Source organism: Syngnathoides biaculeatus, chromosome 17 (genome assembly GCF_019802595.1).
Source record: "Syngnathoides biaculeatus isolate LvHL_M chromosome 17, ASM1980259v1, whole genome shotgun sequence".
NCBI classification, from domain to species: Eukaryota; Metazoa; Chordata; class Actinopteri; order Syngnathiformes; family Syngnathidae; genus Syngnathoides; species Syngnathoides biaculeatus.
The window spans coordinates 1,569,388-1,587,631 of record NC_084656.1 but is presented as its reverse complement, the minus strand read 5'-3'; the positions used below and the strand labels follow the sequence as shown (position 1 = coordinate 1,587,631).

At 41.3% G+C, this 18,244-nt stretch overlaps 1 protein-coding gene across 9 annotated transcripts in view; it reads left to right on the top strand.

Annotated features, from left to right (window-relative positions):
* The window catches only part of prrc1 (proline-rich coiled-coil 1), a 64,389-nt gene that overhangs the window by 26,495 nt on the left and 19,650 nt on the right, over positions 1-18,244 (top strand). For all 9 annotated transcript variants that reach the window (XM_061800760.1, XM_061800765.1, XM_061800759.1 and 6 more), the window contains 4 exons: positions 5,938-6,279; positions 6,575-6,714; positions 16,946-17,048; positions 17,849-18,012. In XM_061800760.1, coding sequence (XP_061656744.1) covers positions 5,938-6,279; positions 6,575-6,714; positions 16,946-17,048; positions 17,849-18,012 — 749 coding nt within the window. The remainder of the gene's footprint in view (positions 1-5,937; positions 6,280-6,574; positions 6,715-16,945; positions 17,049-17,848; positions 18,013-18,244) is intronic.

The following is an 18,244-nucleotide window of genomic DNA, read 5'->3' as shown; positions in this document are numbered from 1 at the left end:
GGAAGAGGTGGCAAAGAATGTCTTGGAGGTGAAAAGAGTATCATATCGAGTGATAAGACTAAAATTTGAGTTTGAGGGTGTTATGTATAATGTCGTAAGCGGCTATGCCACACAGGTAGGATGTGACTGAGAGTTGAAAGAGAAATTCTGGAAGGAACTAGATGAAGTAGTTCTGAGCATCCCAGACAGAGAGAGAATTATGATTGGTGCAGATTTTAATGGACATGTTGGTAAAGGAAACCTGGGTAATGAAGAAGTGATGGGTAAGTACAGCATCCAAGAAAGGAACTTTGAGGGACAGATGGTGGTGGACTTTGCAAAAAGGATGAAGATGGCTGTAATGAACACTTATTTCCAGAAGAGGGACGAACATATCGTTACCCACAAGAGCGGAGGTAGAAGCACGCAGGTGGATTATATTTTGTGCAGTTGATATAATCTGAAGGAGGTTACTGACTGTAAAGTAGTGGTAGGGGAGAGTGTAGCTCGACAGCATAGAATGGTGGTGTGTATGATGACTCTGGAGGTGGGGAGGAAGATTAAGAAGGCAAAGGTAGAGCAGAGAACCATGTGGTGGAAGTTGAGAAAGGAAGAATGTTGTGTGGCCTTTCAGAAAGAGGTGTGAGAGGCTCTTGATGGACAGCAGAAGCTCCCGGAAGACTGGGCTACGACAGCCAAGGTCATCAGAGAGACAGGCAGGAGAGTACTTGGTGTGTCTTCTGGTAGGAAAGGGGAGAAGGAGACTTGGTGGTGGAACCCCAAAATACAGGGAGTCATACAAGGAAAGAGATTAGCGAAGAAGAAGTGGGATACTGAGAGGACTGAGGAGAGGCAAAAGGAGTACATCGAGATGCGACGTAGGGCAAAGGTAGAGGTGGCAAAGGCTAAACAAGAGGCATATGAAGACATGTACACCAGGTTGGACACGAAAGAAGGAGAAAAGGATCTCTACAGGTTGGCCAGACAGAGGGATAGAGATGGGAAGGATGTGCAGCAAGTAAGGGTGATTAAAAATAGAGATGGAAATGTGTTGACTGGTGCCAGTAGTGTGTGAAAAAGATGGAGAGAATACTTCAAGGATGATGAATGAAGAAAATGAGAGAGAAGGAAGAGTAGAAGAGGCAAGTGTGAAGATTAGCCAAAGTAAAACACAATATATGTGCGTGAATGAGAGGGGTGGAAGGGGAAGAGTGAGGCTACAGGGAGAACAGATAGCACGAGTGGACGACTTCAAATATTTTCGGTTACAGTCCAGAGCAATGGTGAGTGTGGTAAGGAAGTCAGTAAGTAAGTAAGGAAACTGGTCCAAGCAGGTTGGAACAGCTGGTGGAAGGTGTCTGGTGTGTTATGTGAAAGAAGAGTCTCTGCTCGGATGAAGGGCAAAGTTTATAAAACAGTGGTGAGGGCGGCCATGATGTACGGATTAGAGACGGTGGCACTGAAGAAACAACAGGAAGCAGAACTTGAGGTCGCAGAAATGAAGATGTTGAGGTTCTCGCTCGGAGTGAGCAGGTTGGATAGGATTAGAAATAGGACAGCTAAAGTTGGATGTTTTGGAGACAAGGTTCGAGAGAGCAGACTTCGATGTTTTCAACATGTTCAGAGGCAAGAGAGTGAGTATATTGGCAGAAGGGTGTTGAAGATGGAGCTGCCAGGTGAAAGAGCGAGAGGAAGACCAAAGAGAAGGTTGATGGATGTTGTGAGGGAAGAATTGATGGCAGTTGGGGTTAGAAGGGAAGATACAGGAGATAGGCTACGATGGAAAAAGATGACACGCTGTGGCGACCCCTGACGGGAAAAATCGAAAGGAAAAGAGGAAGTATGATTCCAACAGCATTCAAATTACTTTTCTGCTGAAGGTGTTGTTTGAGGTAGTCTTGCTTCCATTTAGTCCATATTTTTTCATTGGAAAACTCGCTCACAACTTTAGCTTCCCTGCATGTTTTGCAGGGTAGACCTTTTTCACTTGAAAAAGAAAAGATTTGACCCAGTTTCACCGCTTGTTCTTCTATTTGCACATACTATGACAGCCATTCCATCTTAAAAGAACTCCACTTCTTTTTTACTTTGGTTTGGGGAATCGACATATTACATTCACTGCCCGCCTGTTTCGCCATGATAAAGGGTTAGGATTCGTGTTAAGTACCTCCGCCGCATGTTATGGAGTGTTTACAAGCAGAGTACATGCGCAAGTACTGTCAATGCCATGATTGGCTGCGTCGCGCAATTGCATTGTATTGTATGATTGGCTGGACACCTGTCACTCACTGAATTACACAGCAAAAGGATACAGAAAAAATATATACATGTGAAAAAAATAAGTGTTTGAAAACCCTGCTATATTGCAAGTTCTCCCACTTAGAAATCATGGAGGCTTCTGAAATTTTCATCGTAGGTGCATTTCCACTGTGAGAGAGATAATTTATAAAGAAAAATCCAGAAATCATAATGTATGATTTTTTTTTTTTTTAACGATTTATGTGTGAAACAGCTGCAAATTAGTATTTGATCACCTGAGAAAACCAATGTTAATATTTGGTACAGTAGCCTTTGTTTGCAATTACAAAGGTCAAATGTTTCGTGTAGTTCACTAGGTTTGCACACAGTGCAGGAGGGATTTTGGCTCACTCCTTCACACCGATCTTCTCTAGATCAGACAGGTTTCTGGCCTGTCGCTGAGAAACACGGAGTTTCAGCTCTCTCCAAAGATTTTCCATTGGATTTAGGTCTGGGGACTGCCTCGGCCACGCCAGAGCCTTGATATGCTTCTTTTGGCGCCACTCCTTGGTTTTCCTGGCTGTGTGCTTCGGGTCATTGTCATGTTGAAAGACCCAGCCAAGACCCATCTTTAATGCTTTGACTGAGGGAAAGAGGTTGTTCCCCAAAATCTCACAATAATTGTCCGCAGTCATCCTCTCCTTAATACAGTGCAGTTGTCCTGTCTCAGAAAAACACCCCAAACGCATGACACTACCACCCCCATGCTTCACAGTAGGGATGGTCTTCTGGGGATGGAACTCATTGTTCGTCTTCATCCAAACATGGTTAATGGAATTATGACCAAAAAGTTCCATTTTGTTCTCATCTGACCACAAAACTTTCTCCCATGACTCCTTTGTATCATCCAAATTGTCATTGGCAAACTTAAGATGGGCCTTGACGCGCTAGTTTAAGTAGGGGAACATTCCGTGCCATGCATGATTTCAAACCATGACGTGTTATTGTATTAACAACAGTCACCTTGGAAAGGGTGGTACCAACTCTTTTCGGGTCATTGACCAAGTTCTGTCACATAGTCAGGGGCTAATTCCTCACCTTTCTAAGGATCATTGAGACCCCACGAGGTGATATCTTGCATGGCGCTCCACTCCGATTGAGATTAGCCTTCATGTTTAGCTTCTTCCATTTTCTAATCATTGGTCCAACAGTGGACCTTTTTTCACCAAGCTCCTTGGCAATTTCTCCGTAGCCTCCCGTGTGGAGTTTTTAAATTTTTGTCTCTGGTGTCTTTGGACAGCTCTTTGGTCTTGGCCGTGTTATAAGTTTGAGTCTGACTGATTGTTTGGGGAGGAAACAACAAGATGCATATGACGACGTACTCCAGGTTGGATACGAAAGAAGGAGAAAAGGAGCTCTACAGGTTGGCCAAACAGAGGGATAGACATGAGAAGGATGTGCAGCAAGTAAAGGTGATTAAGGATAGCGATGGAAATATGTTGACTGGTGCCAGTAGTGTCGTGAGTAGATGGAAAGAGTCCTTTGAGAATTTAATGAATGAAGAAAACGGGAGAGAAAGTAGAATCGAAGAGGCAAACGTGAATCACCGGAAGTGGCTTTGATTAGTAAGGGAGAAGTTAGAAAGGCATTGAACAGAATGGAAAAATTGAAAGACAGTTGGTCCCAATGACATACCATTGGAGGTATGGAAACAATTTGCTGAGGTGGCTGTGGAGTTTTTGATCAACTTATTCAAGAGAATACTAGCGGGAGAGAAGATGCCAGAAGAATGGAGGAAAAGTGTGCTAGTCCCCATTTTTAAGAAGAAAGGCGATGTTCAGAACTGTGGAATCAACAGAGGAATAACGATGCTGAGCCACACAAGCAACAATATGGTTTCATGCCCAGAAAGAGTACCACAGACGCACTATTTACCTTGAGGATGCTCATGGAAAAGTACAGAGAAGGTCAGAAGGAGCTACATTGTATCCTTGTAGACCTAGAGAAAGCCTATGAGAGAGTAGCAAGCGAGGAACTATGGTACTGCATGCGCAAGTCTGGTGTGGCGGGGAAATATGTTAGAATAGTACAGGACATGTATGAGGGTAGCAGAAGAGCGGTGAGATGTGCCGTTGGTGTGTCAGAAGAATTTAAGGTAGAGGTGGGACTGCATCAGGGTTCCGCGCTGAGCCCATTCCTGTTTGCGGTAGTCATGGATAGGCTGACAGACGAGGTTAGACTGGATTCCCCTTGGACCATCATGTTCGCAGCTGATATTGTGATCTGCAGTGAAAGCAGGGAACAGGCGGAGGAACAGTTAGAAAGATGGAGGTACGCACTGGAAAGGAGAGGAATGAAGATTAGCCATAGTAAAACAGAATATATGTGTGTGTGAATTAGAGGGGTGGAGGAGGAAGAGTGAAGCTCCAGGGAGAAGAGATAGCGAAGGTGGACGACTTCAAATACTTGAGGTCAACAATATAGAGCAATGTGTAGTGTGGTAAGGAAGTGAAGAAACTGGTACAAGCGGGGTGGAACAGTTGGCGGAAGGTGCGCCAGGATGATGGGCAAAATTTATAAAACAGTGGTGAGGCCCGCCATGATGTATTTATTAGAGACGGTGGCCTTGAAGAAACAAAAGGAAGCAGAACTTGAGGTAGCAGAAATGAAGATGTTGAGGTTCTCGCTTGGTGTGAACAGGTTGGATAGGATTAGAAATGAGCTCATTAGAGGGACAGCCAAAGTTGGTTGTTTTCGAGACAAGGTGAGAGAGAGAAGACCTAGATGGTTTGGACATGTTCAGCGGCGAATTAGTTAGTATGTTGGTAGAAGTGTGCTGAGGGTGGAGCTGCCAGGCAAAAGAGCGAGAGAAAGACCAAAAGAAAGGTTGATGGATTTTATGAGGGAGGACATGAGGACAGTGGGTGTTCAAGAGGAGGATGCACGAGATAGGCTTAAAATGAAAAAGATGACACGCTGTGGCGACCCCTAATGGGACATGCACCAACAATGAATATTTCAGACCCCTCCATGAATTTGCAATATAGCAGGGTGTTCAAATACTAATTTCTTCACTGTTTGTGTGTGTGTGTGGTGTGTGTGTGTGTGTGTGTGTGTGTGTGTATATATATATATATATATATATATATATATATATATACTTTATTTATTTTTTTAATTTATACTAGACATCCTGGGAATCTTGCTTGAACAGGTTTTAGTTTTCTAAAGAAGAATAGTTCAACATTAATGTTAGTGGGTGTGTACATTTGATTACAACTAACAGCAAAAATTTGGTTGAGGTTATTTCTGCCAAAGGCTGGTCAATCAGTTATTAAATCCAAAGGTTCACTTCCACTTCCTCCCTGTCCTGTGAATGTTTAAATTTTTTTCAATAAAAACATGAAAACATTTTTGCTTTTGTGGTATTATTTTAATAAAACTGTTTATTCATTTGCTTTCGTTTTGTAAATAATCTCGACAATTACAAACAAAAAAAGCAAACCAAAAAAAGAAAAAACGGGATGGACTGCGGTACAATAATGTATTAAAACAAGTCTACAGTTGTAATATGTTGATTGTTGTATAAGTTGAATAAGGTCTGTCTGTGAGACCTTGATGGCCATAATAATTTGTGGAATTCTTGGGCCAAATATAAATATTGTAAAATGCATGGGCAGATTTTTAAGACATAAAATTATGTATTAAAATTTGTTTCAGGTCCATCAAGCCACCTTATCGTTGAAGGCACTAGTTCAGTATCCATTGGTTCCCCCTCAGTCAGTGCTCCTTCCAATCCTGCTTTTAGCAGTCCCATGAATCCATATTCCATCTGTACTCCTCCGTCTTCACTTGGCGCCCGCTTCAGCAGCAATACCTCCGTCTCCAGGTCGCCTCTGGCCTCTACTCCTGGGCTACCTCTTTCTTCTGATGCACCTCCTGTTGGGCCTCCTATTTCCAATTTTTCAATGAGTGCAGGATATGACATAACACGGGGTCATGCTGGCCGAACGCCACAGACTCCACTGATGCCAACTTTTTTTAGCCCATCCTCTATTTCAGGTAACATTGATGCAACATACTTCGTCTTTCTTAATTGTAAGTTTAACACTTGTGTCCAAATCATCGTTCCTAGATGTCACTAAGAAAAAAATTACTGGAATATACATTAATCAACCTGCAACCATGTTCTTCAGGGAGTGCTTGCCCATGGTGATTTGGTGGTCTCTTAAAGTCCACTGAAGTAAAATATCAGTTAATATATATTAAGAAACAAAACCATTCACCCATTGAAGACTCAATATTTAATTCTGTTGATAAAAATGATTGGTGTCATGGCTTTCTCCATCTCCTGTAGTGTCTAACCCTATGGTTCAGCAGCCTTCCATGACTGGGGGTTTCGATGCCAGATCGCCGATCACATTCCCTGAGGAGCAGGAAGATCCCAGAGTACTTGCAGACAACAATGTTGGTGGAGGACTATGGCGATTTTTCAAGGTAAAAGTTTGTCAATCTTTTTCAGCCCTCATTAACCTGGAAATTAGAGACAAACTGAAATTTCGACCACTGAAATGTTTTGGCTGAAAATTGTCCAAATTTATCATTTTGGTTTTGGACTAAAGAGTTTTGTCACCAAAATAAAATGGAAATATGTTACGACGCATACATACATGTACACTATTTTCTTACAAATTCATGTACTATACAGTGGTAACTTAGGTTACAAACAACTGTTTACGAACAATTAGTGTTGCATACAAAATTTTCAGAAAAAAGTTGCCTCTAGTTAAGTATTATTTTCAGTTTGTGAATCGACTTGGTAAACACAAACAGAAGGATCTACTGTATGGTGTACTTCTACTTCCAATGCATGACAATCATTAATGCTGTATCATGCTTGGCTTTAAGGTGAAATCTCTCTTCTCTGCGGCGCAAGGCGAAAATATGTCCCAGTCAGAAGTTCCGTGTCAACGTCATCGATTGTTGTTAAAAAAAAAAAAAAAAAATCTGGAATGAAATTTATTTTTGTCACAAAATACTATTAACAGTATATCTGATTATTATTGAATTAATGTCTCTAATTAAAACAAAGAACAGTTAATTATAATCAGCTTTATTGTCCAAGTGTTAACAACACAGGGAATTTGTCTCCGGTAGTCGGTGCCACCCTGGTATGACATTTAGAACAAACTAATGAGAACAAATAGCAAGAGACATTCAGTTACAGATGTGCAAGATGCAGTCTTCTTCATTTAGAACAATTAAGTGTGTGTCAACGTCCTAGAATATGTTAAGCTTATACAGAGTGCCCTTACCCGTTCACAGTTCACCGTAATAGACCAGTGCAAAGACAATTCTGGAAAGGGAGCAGTTTAAAGTGACGAGTTGTGTGGTAGTCTACAGAATAGTACTGATTGGATGACTGCTGTGTAGAACTGTCTCAGCAGCACTTGCGACAGGGCATTCTTCCTCAGAAGCTGCAAGAAGTACATCCTTTGCTGGGCTTTTTTGAGGATAGAGTTGAACCTGAACTATGGAAGAAAAACACCCCCCCTTCTGACACGGAAGCTTTCTTCGAAAAGGAGAACACCACACAACTGTGCTGCTTTTAGGGGGATGTTCAAACCCACCGCAGGACTTGTTGAACACCATCGAGCTGGGGCGCATTACTGCCTACCTGTGATTTGGAACCCACGAAGCGCTCGTCCTCTGCACCTGTGGAATCCTTTTTTACAACGAACCGGGTCTCTTGCAAACTTATGAAGGCAAAATCCATTCTCTTGAGTGTTCAAGAAATGTCCAGCAATTCAATGAGCCGGCATTTTGGCTAAAACGAAGGAACAACGAGTTACCTTCCCGGAGGTAAAACTAATGGAAACAAACGAGTCCACTTGGGGGCGCCGCGGTCCTTTACGTCACCTCCTGCTTCTCGGAAACAAATCCCTCGAGAGGATTTTCATGGTGGGAGTTACAAAAAGCTGTGTATGTCAAAATCATGTTTTGTGGTGGGGGGGAAAAAATGACCTAGACCATCACACTGTCACCACCATGCTACACTGCTGGCATAATTTTCTTTTTAGGAAATGCCATGGCAATTTTATGCCAGATGTATCGGGTCCGCACCTATGAAAAAGTTACAGTCCACAGAATGTTTCTCCAAAAGTCTTGAGGATTTTGTTTGGCAAACGTGAGATGAGCCTTTGTATTATTTGCTGACAGCAGGGGTTTTCGCCTTGGAATTTCTGCCAGTGTCTTTCTTATAGTATAGTGATAAACACTGTAAAGTGTCACTGACACAAAAAACATTAAAATTAGTATGGTTTTCTTCTGAAAAATCGGCCGGAGGAGAATCATCCGTTTGTTCACAGCACGTCAGAATGTTGACGCATATAGATGTTTTTCATCTCGCGCCATGAAAAATCTGTAGACTGTGTGGGGTTGAAGAAGAACCTGGAAGTGGCATATTATGCATACAACTTCAGCTGTAGAGCAGAGTCTATTTACCTCTTGTATAGGCAAGAAATTAGCTGGGGTTTTTTTGCGTTTTTGCCAAAATGATGGCTTGTTGTGGTGCTGGATTTTGCCCAAATACTCAAGAGGATGGATTCACTGTTCACACGTTTCCAAAAGACTCGAGTCGTCGTGAAAAATTGATTGCACAGGTGGAAAAGACAAGAGCTTTGTGTGTTCCAAATGACATGTGTGTATAGAGCTAGTAAAAATAATAGTGTGGGGGGAGGACTAATTTGTCTCACAGTCTATAGCATATGTTACATGTGAATTTAGAATAAATTCCCTTGGTCAAACCAGCAAAATATAACAAAACACTTGTATTGCGTCTAAGGCAAATTAATCACACCCAATACAATGCAACAAAAAAAAAACACAAAATAGAAGTACAAAAACAGTTTTGTAGTCTGTAACACGAGCTAACTAGTTAAACGACGCTAACCAAAGTCGAACGACTGTTCCAAATCGCCGAATATTATTTCCAGCGAATTTTCAAAGTAGGCGAATGTTCCGGAAATGTCCAAAAGACGAAAGGCTGTGTCCGACGACGTGATGGAGTCCTTCTCTAAGAACGTAACAAAACAGCTGCGTCATAATAACCTAATAAAGTATGGAAGAAAGGAAAATATAAAGATAAGAATAAAAAATGAACTAAAATAACAATATAGACACACATATAGCTCTAGATCAGAGATGCTCAATGTCTGAGGCAGTTTTGATTGATCGCATGACGGTGTGCCCCAAAAATAAAAGACGTCAGGCTGACATTTATTTTTTTTGTTGTTCCCTCTAAGATGCACACCTGCAAAATTGCACACCGCTGATGTGGTCTCTGCGCACAGATATTGTGTTGTGTGCAAAAAAAAAATAAATAAATCCAACGCAAAATATATTTCAGTGGCATTTTGCAAAGTTGATTCAGTGAGTGAGGGATGACTGGTTGCTACATCCAATGACACAATTCACACACGTACTATAAAATATGAAAATAACTCACTGGGTTCTTTTAGGGGATGTTTAATGAACATTTCGGTTGCACACGGAACTTTCTGTAACAACGACCTACTGCTCCGCCACACACTCTCCTGTCTTATTTTCTTTACACTGCCCCCATCCGCTCTTAAAGGGGTACACTCATAATTACAAATGTTAGAGTACGTAAGCAGCCTATCAATGTGGTTTATAATGACAGCGTCCTCATATGCCGCCACCACCGGTGCTTTAGTTAACAACACAGTCTGGGCAACGTAGAGCAAAGACAAACTAGAAATGCTGCTTATGTTGACTCTCGATAAAAATGGCAAAAGTAAGAAGAAATGCTGTTGTTTTAAGATGCCATTAATGTTGGAGTATGTGAAAAATAAAAGAAAAAGTAGTGAAACGGGACGAGATTTCTCTTTGTTTGGGTGAGAAAGGTCTGGTCTGAAACCAAAGTAGAAAGTGCAGGATAAGATGGTATTTAAAGGCCTAATCCAGAGGAAATGTATTTCAGCAAGTTCCAGCACTCCCCGGAATGTGACGTCACATCAAGGCAACATTGAACCAGAGAGTGAAAAAGCTAGCAACAATAGTGAGGAAGTGTGTTGCATACGGCTGTTCTGCGTCAAACACTGACGGAGTGACCTTACATGAATGGCCGAAACATGAACAGATAGGCAGGTCATGGACCAAGTTTGTGAAGACAAAGCGGGCGCATTGGACTTACAAATCAAAGTGGACAGTAATATGTTCCAAGCATTTCACGAAGGACTGCTTTGAAAACCCAGTACAGCATTTACTTGGCTTCCGTAGTAAGTATCTGTATCCATGTGATGTTTAGGATGTGACGAAATTTGGACACTGTATGGAGTTAGTGTACTGTTGACACTGAGGTCTTCCTGAAATTCCACTACGGCACTCAAGTGTTAGGTGCATTATTTAAAATACGGGCTAAATCTTTAAACAGAACGATACCGAAGGTTTCGATTTTTGTTTCACGCCGATTCAGTCACTAGTACTACTACAACACCAAATGACTCAGTGTTGTGTGCAAGCAGCATCAGACATTTAAACGTGTTTGAATTAGATTATTTCATCAACAAAGTATACGTAGATTTCTTGTGGCACCTACCACTCTGTGTTTTGGGTGCGAAGTTCCACGTTAACTTCGTCAGGTTTCGCCAAATCCTGTCCTTGTTCCATTCGTCAACTCCAATTTGAACATATATGGTTGAATTATACCTGCATGGGATGTTTTTCGAACATGGGAAGAATAAGAAAATTCCTCCTCTTAAATTCCTCTCTCTTCCACAGAGCATTCTGGAGATTATTGGTTGTTTATCACTATGCAGAGCAGGGGCATACACCTCTCCGAGGTGTTATGGGTTGGGTCCCTTATCGATGTTCTAGTTATTTCCCTGCGGCAGTCAATGTGTAACCGCTCACTGTGTTCCATGTCCTCGGAGTTCAATAAGCACTCATTGCTTCGAAAACCTGTGTGATCTCTTATGCCAGTAGCATTCACACATTCTAACTTCATCACTCCTGTCTATCTTCTCTAGATCCCACTCGCATGTTTGATAGTCCATTTAGAAAGCCATTTCTGTACTGGGGTTGTCTTTGCGTGACGTCACACAGAAGCAGCTGAAACAGAGCCTCGGTTTGAAACCGACATCGGAGGCATTTGGATTACAAAGAAAATGTGCGCTTTGGCGCTAATTTATTTCTCTTCTGTTGTGTTGAATTTTTAAAGTATTTTTTAAATGAAATTTTAGGTACATTTGCATGATAGACAAATAAAATTTCCTCTGGATTAGACCTTGAATCTTAAAATTCCACCTTGTCACATCCTGTTCCAGGATGGAAGCACAGACAATACTGTGCACAAAAAGCAAATTCTGTATTTTAAATATAGGAGGCAACATAAGACTGTTTGGGAGCATCATTCAGCTTTCAACATGCATTGCTAAAGATATTCTGCAAGCAATAATTAACTTTTACACCAAGAAAAACAGACGATATTGTTGTGGATTAAAAAAAAATTAGTTTTCTCCCGCATCCCAAAAACATGCGACATTGATTCTTCTTTTTCTTTCGGCTTGTCCCTTTAGGGGTCACCACAGCGTGTCAACTTCCTCCATTCAAGCCTATCTCGTGCATCCTCCTCTCTAACACCCACTGTCCTCATGTCCTCCCTCACAACATCCATCAACCTTTTCTTTGGTCTTCCTCTCGCTCTTTTGCCTGGCAGCTCCTTAATCAACACGCTTCTACCAAAATACTCACTCTCTCGCCTCTGAACGTGTCCAAACCATCGAAGTCTGCTCACTTTCACCTTGTCTCCAAAGCATCCAACTTTGGCTGTCCCTCTAATGAGCTCATTTCTAATCCTATCCAACCTGTTCACACCAAGCAAGAACCTCAACATCGTCATTTCTGCTACCTCAAGTTCTGCTTCTTGTTGTTTCTTTCGGGCCACCGTCTCTAATCCGTACATTATGGCCGGCCTCACCACTGTTTTATAAATTTTGCCCTTCATCCTGGCGTATACTCTTCTTCACATAGAATACCAGACACATTCCGCCAACTGTTCCACCCCTTGGACCCTTTTCTTCACTTGCTTACAGCACTCTCCATTGCTCTGTATTGTTGACCCCAGATATTTGAAGTCGTCCACCTTCGCTATGTCTTCTCCCTGGAGCTTCACTCTTCCTCCTCCGCCCCACTCATTCACACACATATATTTTGTTTTACTACGGCTAATCTTCATTCCTTTCCTTTCTAGTGCGTACCTCCGTCTTTCTAACTGCTCCTCTGCCTGTTCCTTGCTTTCACTGCAGATCACGATATCATCTGCGAACATCATGGTCCAAGGGGATTCCAGTCAAACCTCGTCTGTCAGCCTATCCATTACTACCGCAAACAGGAATGGGCTCAGCGTGGAACCCTGATGCAGTCCCACCTCTACCTTAAATTCTTCTGACACACCAACGGCACATCTCACCGCTCTTCTGCTACCCTCATACATGTCCTGTACTATTCTAACATATTTCCCCGCCACACCAGACTTGTGCATGCAGTACCATAGTTCCTCGCTTGCTACTCTCTCATAGGCTTTCTCTAGGTCTACAAGGATACAATGTAGCTCCTTCTGACCTTCTCTGTACTTTTCCACGAGCATCCTCAAGGCAAATAATGCAGGTTCTCTTTCTAGGCATGAAACCATACTGTTGCTCGCAGATACTTCTGTCCTGAGTGTCGCTTCCACTACTCTTTCCCATAACTTCATTGTGTGGTTCATCATCTTTATTCCTCTCTAATTTCCACAGTTCTGAACATTGCTTTTGTTCTTAAAAATGGGGACTAGCACACTTTTCCTCCATTCTTCTGGCATCTTCTCTCCCACGAGTATTTTATTGAATAAGTTGGTCAAACTCCACAGTCACCTCACCAAATTGCTTCCATACCTCCACTGGTATGTCATCGGGACCAACTGTCTTTCCATTTTTCATTTTTTACAGTGCCTTTCGAACTTTTCCCTTCCTAAAAAGCCACTTGCTGGTCATTCACACTTGCCTTTTCTATTCTACCATCTCTCCCATTTTCTTCATTTATTAGCTTCTCAAAGTACCATGGCCATTTCCGGTTCACTGTTCACGGCCCCACATATTTGAGGATCTTGCTCTCCAATTTTAATTTTTTTTTAAAGTACTGTATTTTCACGATTGTAGAGGTTTTAATTTTTCTTCCAAATGGAGGAGGTACCATATTAGACATGGAGCCTTACAATGTGAATTTTCAAACGTTGTGTGACTTGTCTAACAAAAGTACACGCTGGTTTCACTGTTGGCATGCATGCCAGCACGTGTTTTAGTGTGTATGTAAATTAGAAAAAAAAGAAAACAACTTGGAGCATAAAATCTGTAAATATACTGTGTCGCGAACGGTGAACCGCGAATGGGCAAGGCCACACGGTAGTGCGCATTATACATGGGTATCAGGGCAAACGGAGAAAAAAATACGCTTACATTTTATAAACCTATGCCGCTCTGTAGTGGTTATAAAAAAATGTACACTTGGATTCATGAAATGCTATCACTACTCAGTGATTCAAAAAAAAAAAAAAGTGTAGCCAACACTTCCATTCAAATATGACAGGGGTATGTATGATTGCATATATACAGTGAAGAAAATAAGTATTTGAACACCCTGCTACATTGCAAGTTCACCCACTGAGAAATCATGGAGCGGTCTGAAATTTTCATCGTAGGTTCATGTCCCCTGTGAGAGAGACAATCTGAAAAGAAAAATCCTTAAATCACAATGTATGATTTTTTTTAACAATTTATTTGTGCCATACAAGTGCAAATAAGTATTTGAACACCTGTCTATCAGCTAAAATTCTGACACTTAAAGACCTGTTAGTCAGCCTTTAAAAGTCCACCTCCACTCCATGTTTTATCCTGAATCGGATGCACTAGTGTGAGGTCGTTAGCTGGATAAAGACACCTGCCCACCCCATACAATCAGTAAGACTCAAACTTGTAACATGGCCAAGACCAAAGAGCTGTCCAAAGACACCAGAGTCGAAATTGTACAACTCCACACAGCTGGAAAGGGCTACAGAGAAATTGCCAAGCAGCTTCGTGAAAAAAGGTCCACTGTTGGACCAATCATTAGAAAATGGAAGAAGCTAAACATGACGGTCAATCTCAATCGGAGTGGAGCCCCATGCAAGATATCTCCTCGTGGGATCCCAATGATCCTTAGAAAGGTGAGGAATCAGCCCAGGACTACATGACAGGACTTGGTCACTGACTTGCAAAGAGCTGGTACCACCATTTCCAAGGTGACTGTTGGTAATACACTAAAACGTCATGGTTTGAAATCATGCATGGCACGCAAGGTTCCCCTGCTTAAACCAGCACATGTCGAGGACCGCCTTAAGTTTGCCAATGACGATCTGGATGATACAGAGGAGTCAAGGGAGAAATATTTGTGGTCAGATGAGACCAAAATTGAACTTTCTGGTCATACTTCCACTCACCGTTTGGTGGAAGACCAATGATAAATTCCATCCCAAGAACACTATACCTACTATGAAGCATGGGGGTGGTAGCATCATGCTTCAGAGGTGTTTTTCTTCAGGACGACTGCACTGTATTAAGGAGAGGATGGCCGCAGGCTTGTGTTGCGAGATTTTGGGGAAAAACCCGTTTCCCTCAGTCAGAGCATTGAAGATGGGTCATGGCTGGGTCTTTCAATATGACAATGACGCAAAGCACACAGCCAGGAAAACCAAGGAGTGGCTCGATAAGAAGCTAATCAAGGTTCTGGCGTGGCTTAGCCAGTCTCCAGACCTAAACCCAATCTTTGGAGGGACCTGAAACTCTGTGTTCCTCAGCAACAGCCCAGAAACCTGTCTGATTTAGGGAAGATCTGTGTGGAGGAGTGGGCCAAAATCCCTCCTGGAGTGTGTGCAAACCTGGTGAACAACTACAGGAAACGTTTTGTAAATTGCTCTGTAATCCTTCCTCTGTAATTGCAAACAAAGGCTACTGTACCAAATATTTACATTGTTTTTCTCAGGTGTTCAAATACTTATTTGCAGCTGTATCACACAAATAAATCAATTTAAAAAAAATTTATATTCTGATTTCTGGATTTTTGTTTTTAGATTGTCTCTTTCACAGTGGACATGCACCTACAATGAAAATTTCAGACCCCTTTCTGGTTTCTAAGTGGAAGAACTTGCAATACAAGGTGTTCAAATACTTATTTTCTTCACTGAATGTACAGTTGTGCTCATAAGTTAAAATACCTTGGCAGCATGGGTGAACTATTTTAATTTGACTCATGACTTAGTAACAAACATTCATTTATGGTTATGTTTTGGATGGATTGTCGGCACCACCCTACCCACCCTTAAAGACTTGCACGCCACTTGAACTAGGACCAGAGCGGGCAGGATCCTTTTGGACCTCTCACATCCTGTCCACCAGCTCTTCCAGCTCCTACCCATCAATGGAAAGCAAAACTAGCAGGCATTTAAACAGTTTTTTCCCTCTTGCAATTATATCATAAAATTCTTGATGAGCAGACCTACTATTTTATCACTTGCGCCGTTGTTGGGGCACACCCCCCTTTCCTGCTTGGTCCAATCAGTACTAGTTTTAATAATATATACTGTGGATTATCACACGATTTGTAACTTTAGACAGCGTCCTTTGTACAATTGTCATTGCACTGGTCTATACCAGTGAACAGGTAAGGACACTTTACTTAACAGCTTAACATAATGTGGGGCATTCACGCACTCTTAACTGCTCTAAATCGTTGACGCACTCTTACTGCATCTTTGCACAACTGTGACTCTTATAAGAAATAGTTCCCTATTAATTGAATGTCTATATTGTTCTTCATTCTTGTTAATTTTTGTTCTTCTTCTCAGTACTCAACATGAATGTCGTACCAGGGTGACACCGACTGTGGGCGAAAAAAAATCCTTGCGTTGTTACATACTTGGCCATTAAATCTGATTCTGATTTCTTGATAATGCTTTCCTGAAATGCTTTACAATTTAATTTTTGCCTGGTCTTTCATGTTTTCTTTAAAGAATGGTATCAGTCTTACAAATTGTGCCTTGATAATAAAGCACAGCTGGTTGTTTTCTAATTTACTGATTTTTTTTTTTTTTTTTATTCTGTGAACCTTTTGATGATGATATGGACCATAGATAATGAAATCCCTAAATTCCTTGCAATTGTACGTTGAGGAACATGTCCTTAAACAGTTCTATTTTCTCACGCACTTGTTAACATCGAGGTGAACCTCACCCCATCTTTGCTTGTAAATGACTGAGCAATTCAGGGAAGCTCATTTTTTAACCAATAATGGGACCAACCTGTTCCCAATTAGCTTGTTCACCTGTGGGATGTTCCAAATGGGTGTTTGATGAGCTTTTTTGCCACCTGTCTCAGCTCGTTTGGAACATGTTGCAGCCATAAAATTGTAAGTTCATGATTATGTACTACAACAATAATTTTATCACTTTAAACTGTTTTCTTTGTAATGTATTCAATTACTTCTAAGTTGAACAGTATTTCCAAATCATTGTATTCTGTTTTAGTTAAACACAACTTCCCGACTTCATTGGAATTGGGTTTGTACTGTATTTTAAATGACTGCATGCTGCACATTCTTTGCCCACCAAATGTGACGATAGTGTTCTTCTTTTTAGGGCGTTGCTGGGAACCCTGTATTTAAAACAGTCCTCGATAAGACCAAATATTCTGTTGAGTCAATGATTACCACTCTAGATCCTGGCATGGCTCCATATATCAGTAAGCATCTATTGTCATCATTTTTCAAAAGTGATATGTTGAAAGGGGAAATCCACTGGTTTGCATGAACAATGTATCCAATAGGTCATGTAAAATGTACTATATTTTGACAATGTGATGTTAAATCCTCTCTCATTTAATAGTGTTTTGAGAACATTTTTATCAACAGTTGTGAATTTTCAGGGACGCTACTATTTTTGCAAGTCACATGACCTACGTGCGCGGATGTGACGTTACGTGCCGGAACAAAAGCTCGATTACATGGGACACCATTTATGCCCAGCACTGATTTCTCGCATTCATCCTCATTTGATGAAGAAATAGCATTATCGGTTGATCAGGAAGACGAAGGAATACTTCCATACACAGCCGTGAGGGGCTCGGCCGCTCTGTTAATGGGGAAGACGGAAAAATAAATGGAGTCTGTAATCGAGCCTTTGTTGGGGCACGGTACACAGCATATCTGTGCACGTAGGTCACGTGACTCGCAAAAATGGCAGTGCCCCTGAAAATTCGTAAGTGTTGATAAAAATCATCTCAAAAGACTATTAAATGAGAGAGGCTTTAACATCACACATATTACCTGACCTATTGGATACATTGTTAATGCAAACAAGTGGATTTCCCCTTTGAGCATCAGAAAACAACCGATAAAAACAATCCTTCACTAAGCTTCTAGGATCAGTAAGGATTTAAGAATCCAATAGAATCTTAGCCTTATTGATGTCCCCATAATGATGTATTTTAAGTCGTATGATAATGAAAACAATTTCATTAAAGGATGGGTTCTTTCTCTACAGAGTCCGGAGGGGATATTGACATTGTGGTAACATCGGATAAAGAGATGAATGTTGACGCAGTCCGAGATGCTTTCCAGGAGGTGTTTGGGATGGCTGTGGTTACAGGGGAAATTGGTCCATCCAACATTGCCCCACAACCTGTCGGCTATGCAGCTGGGCTCAAGGTCTGCTCACTCATTTTTCAAAAGCATTATTTTGTGTGTGTTTGTATACAGTATTTGTATACATATTTACAGTGGCATGAAAGTATGATTTCTGATTTTTTTTTTTTTTTTTTTTTTTTTTTTTTATTTTAGTGTGAAAGAGATACTTATCACTCTTGTTTTGACCCATGTTGATTTTAATACCTCACAAAAAACTATCATGACTGCAAAATGCTGTGTGTAAATGATCATT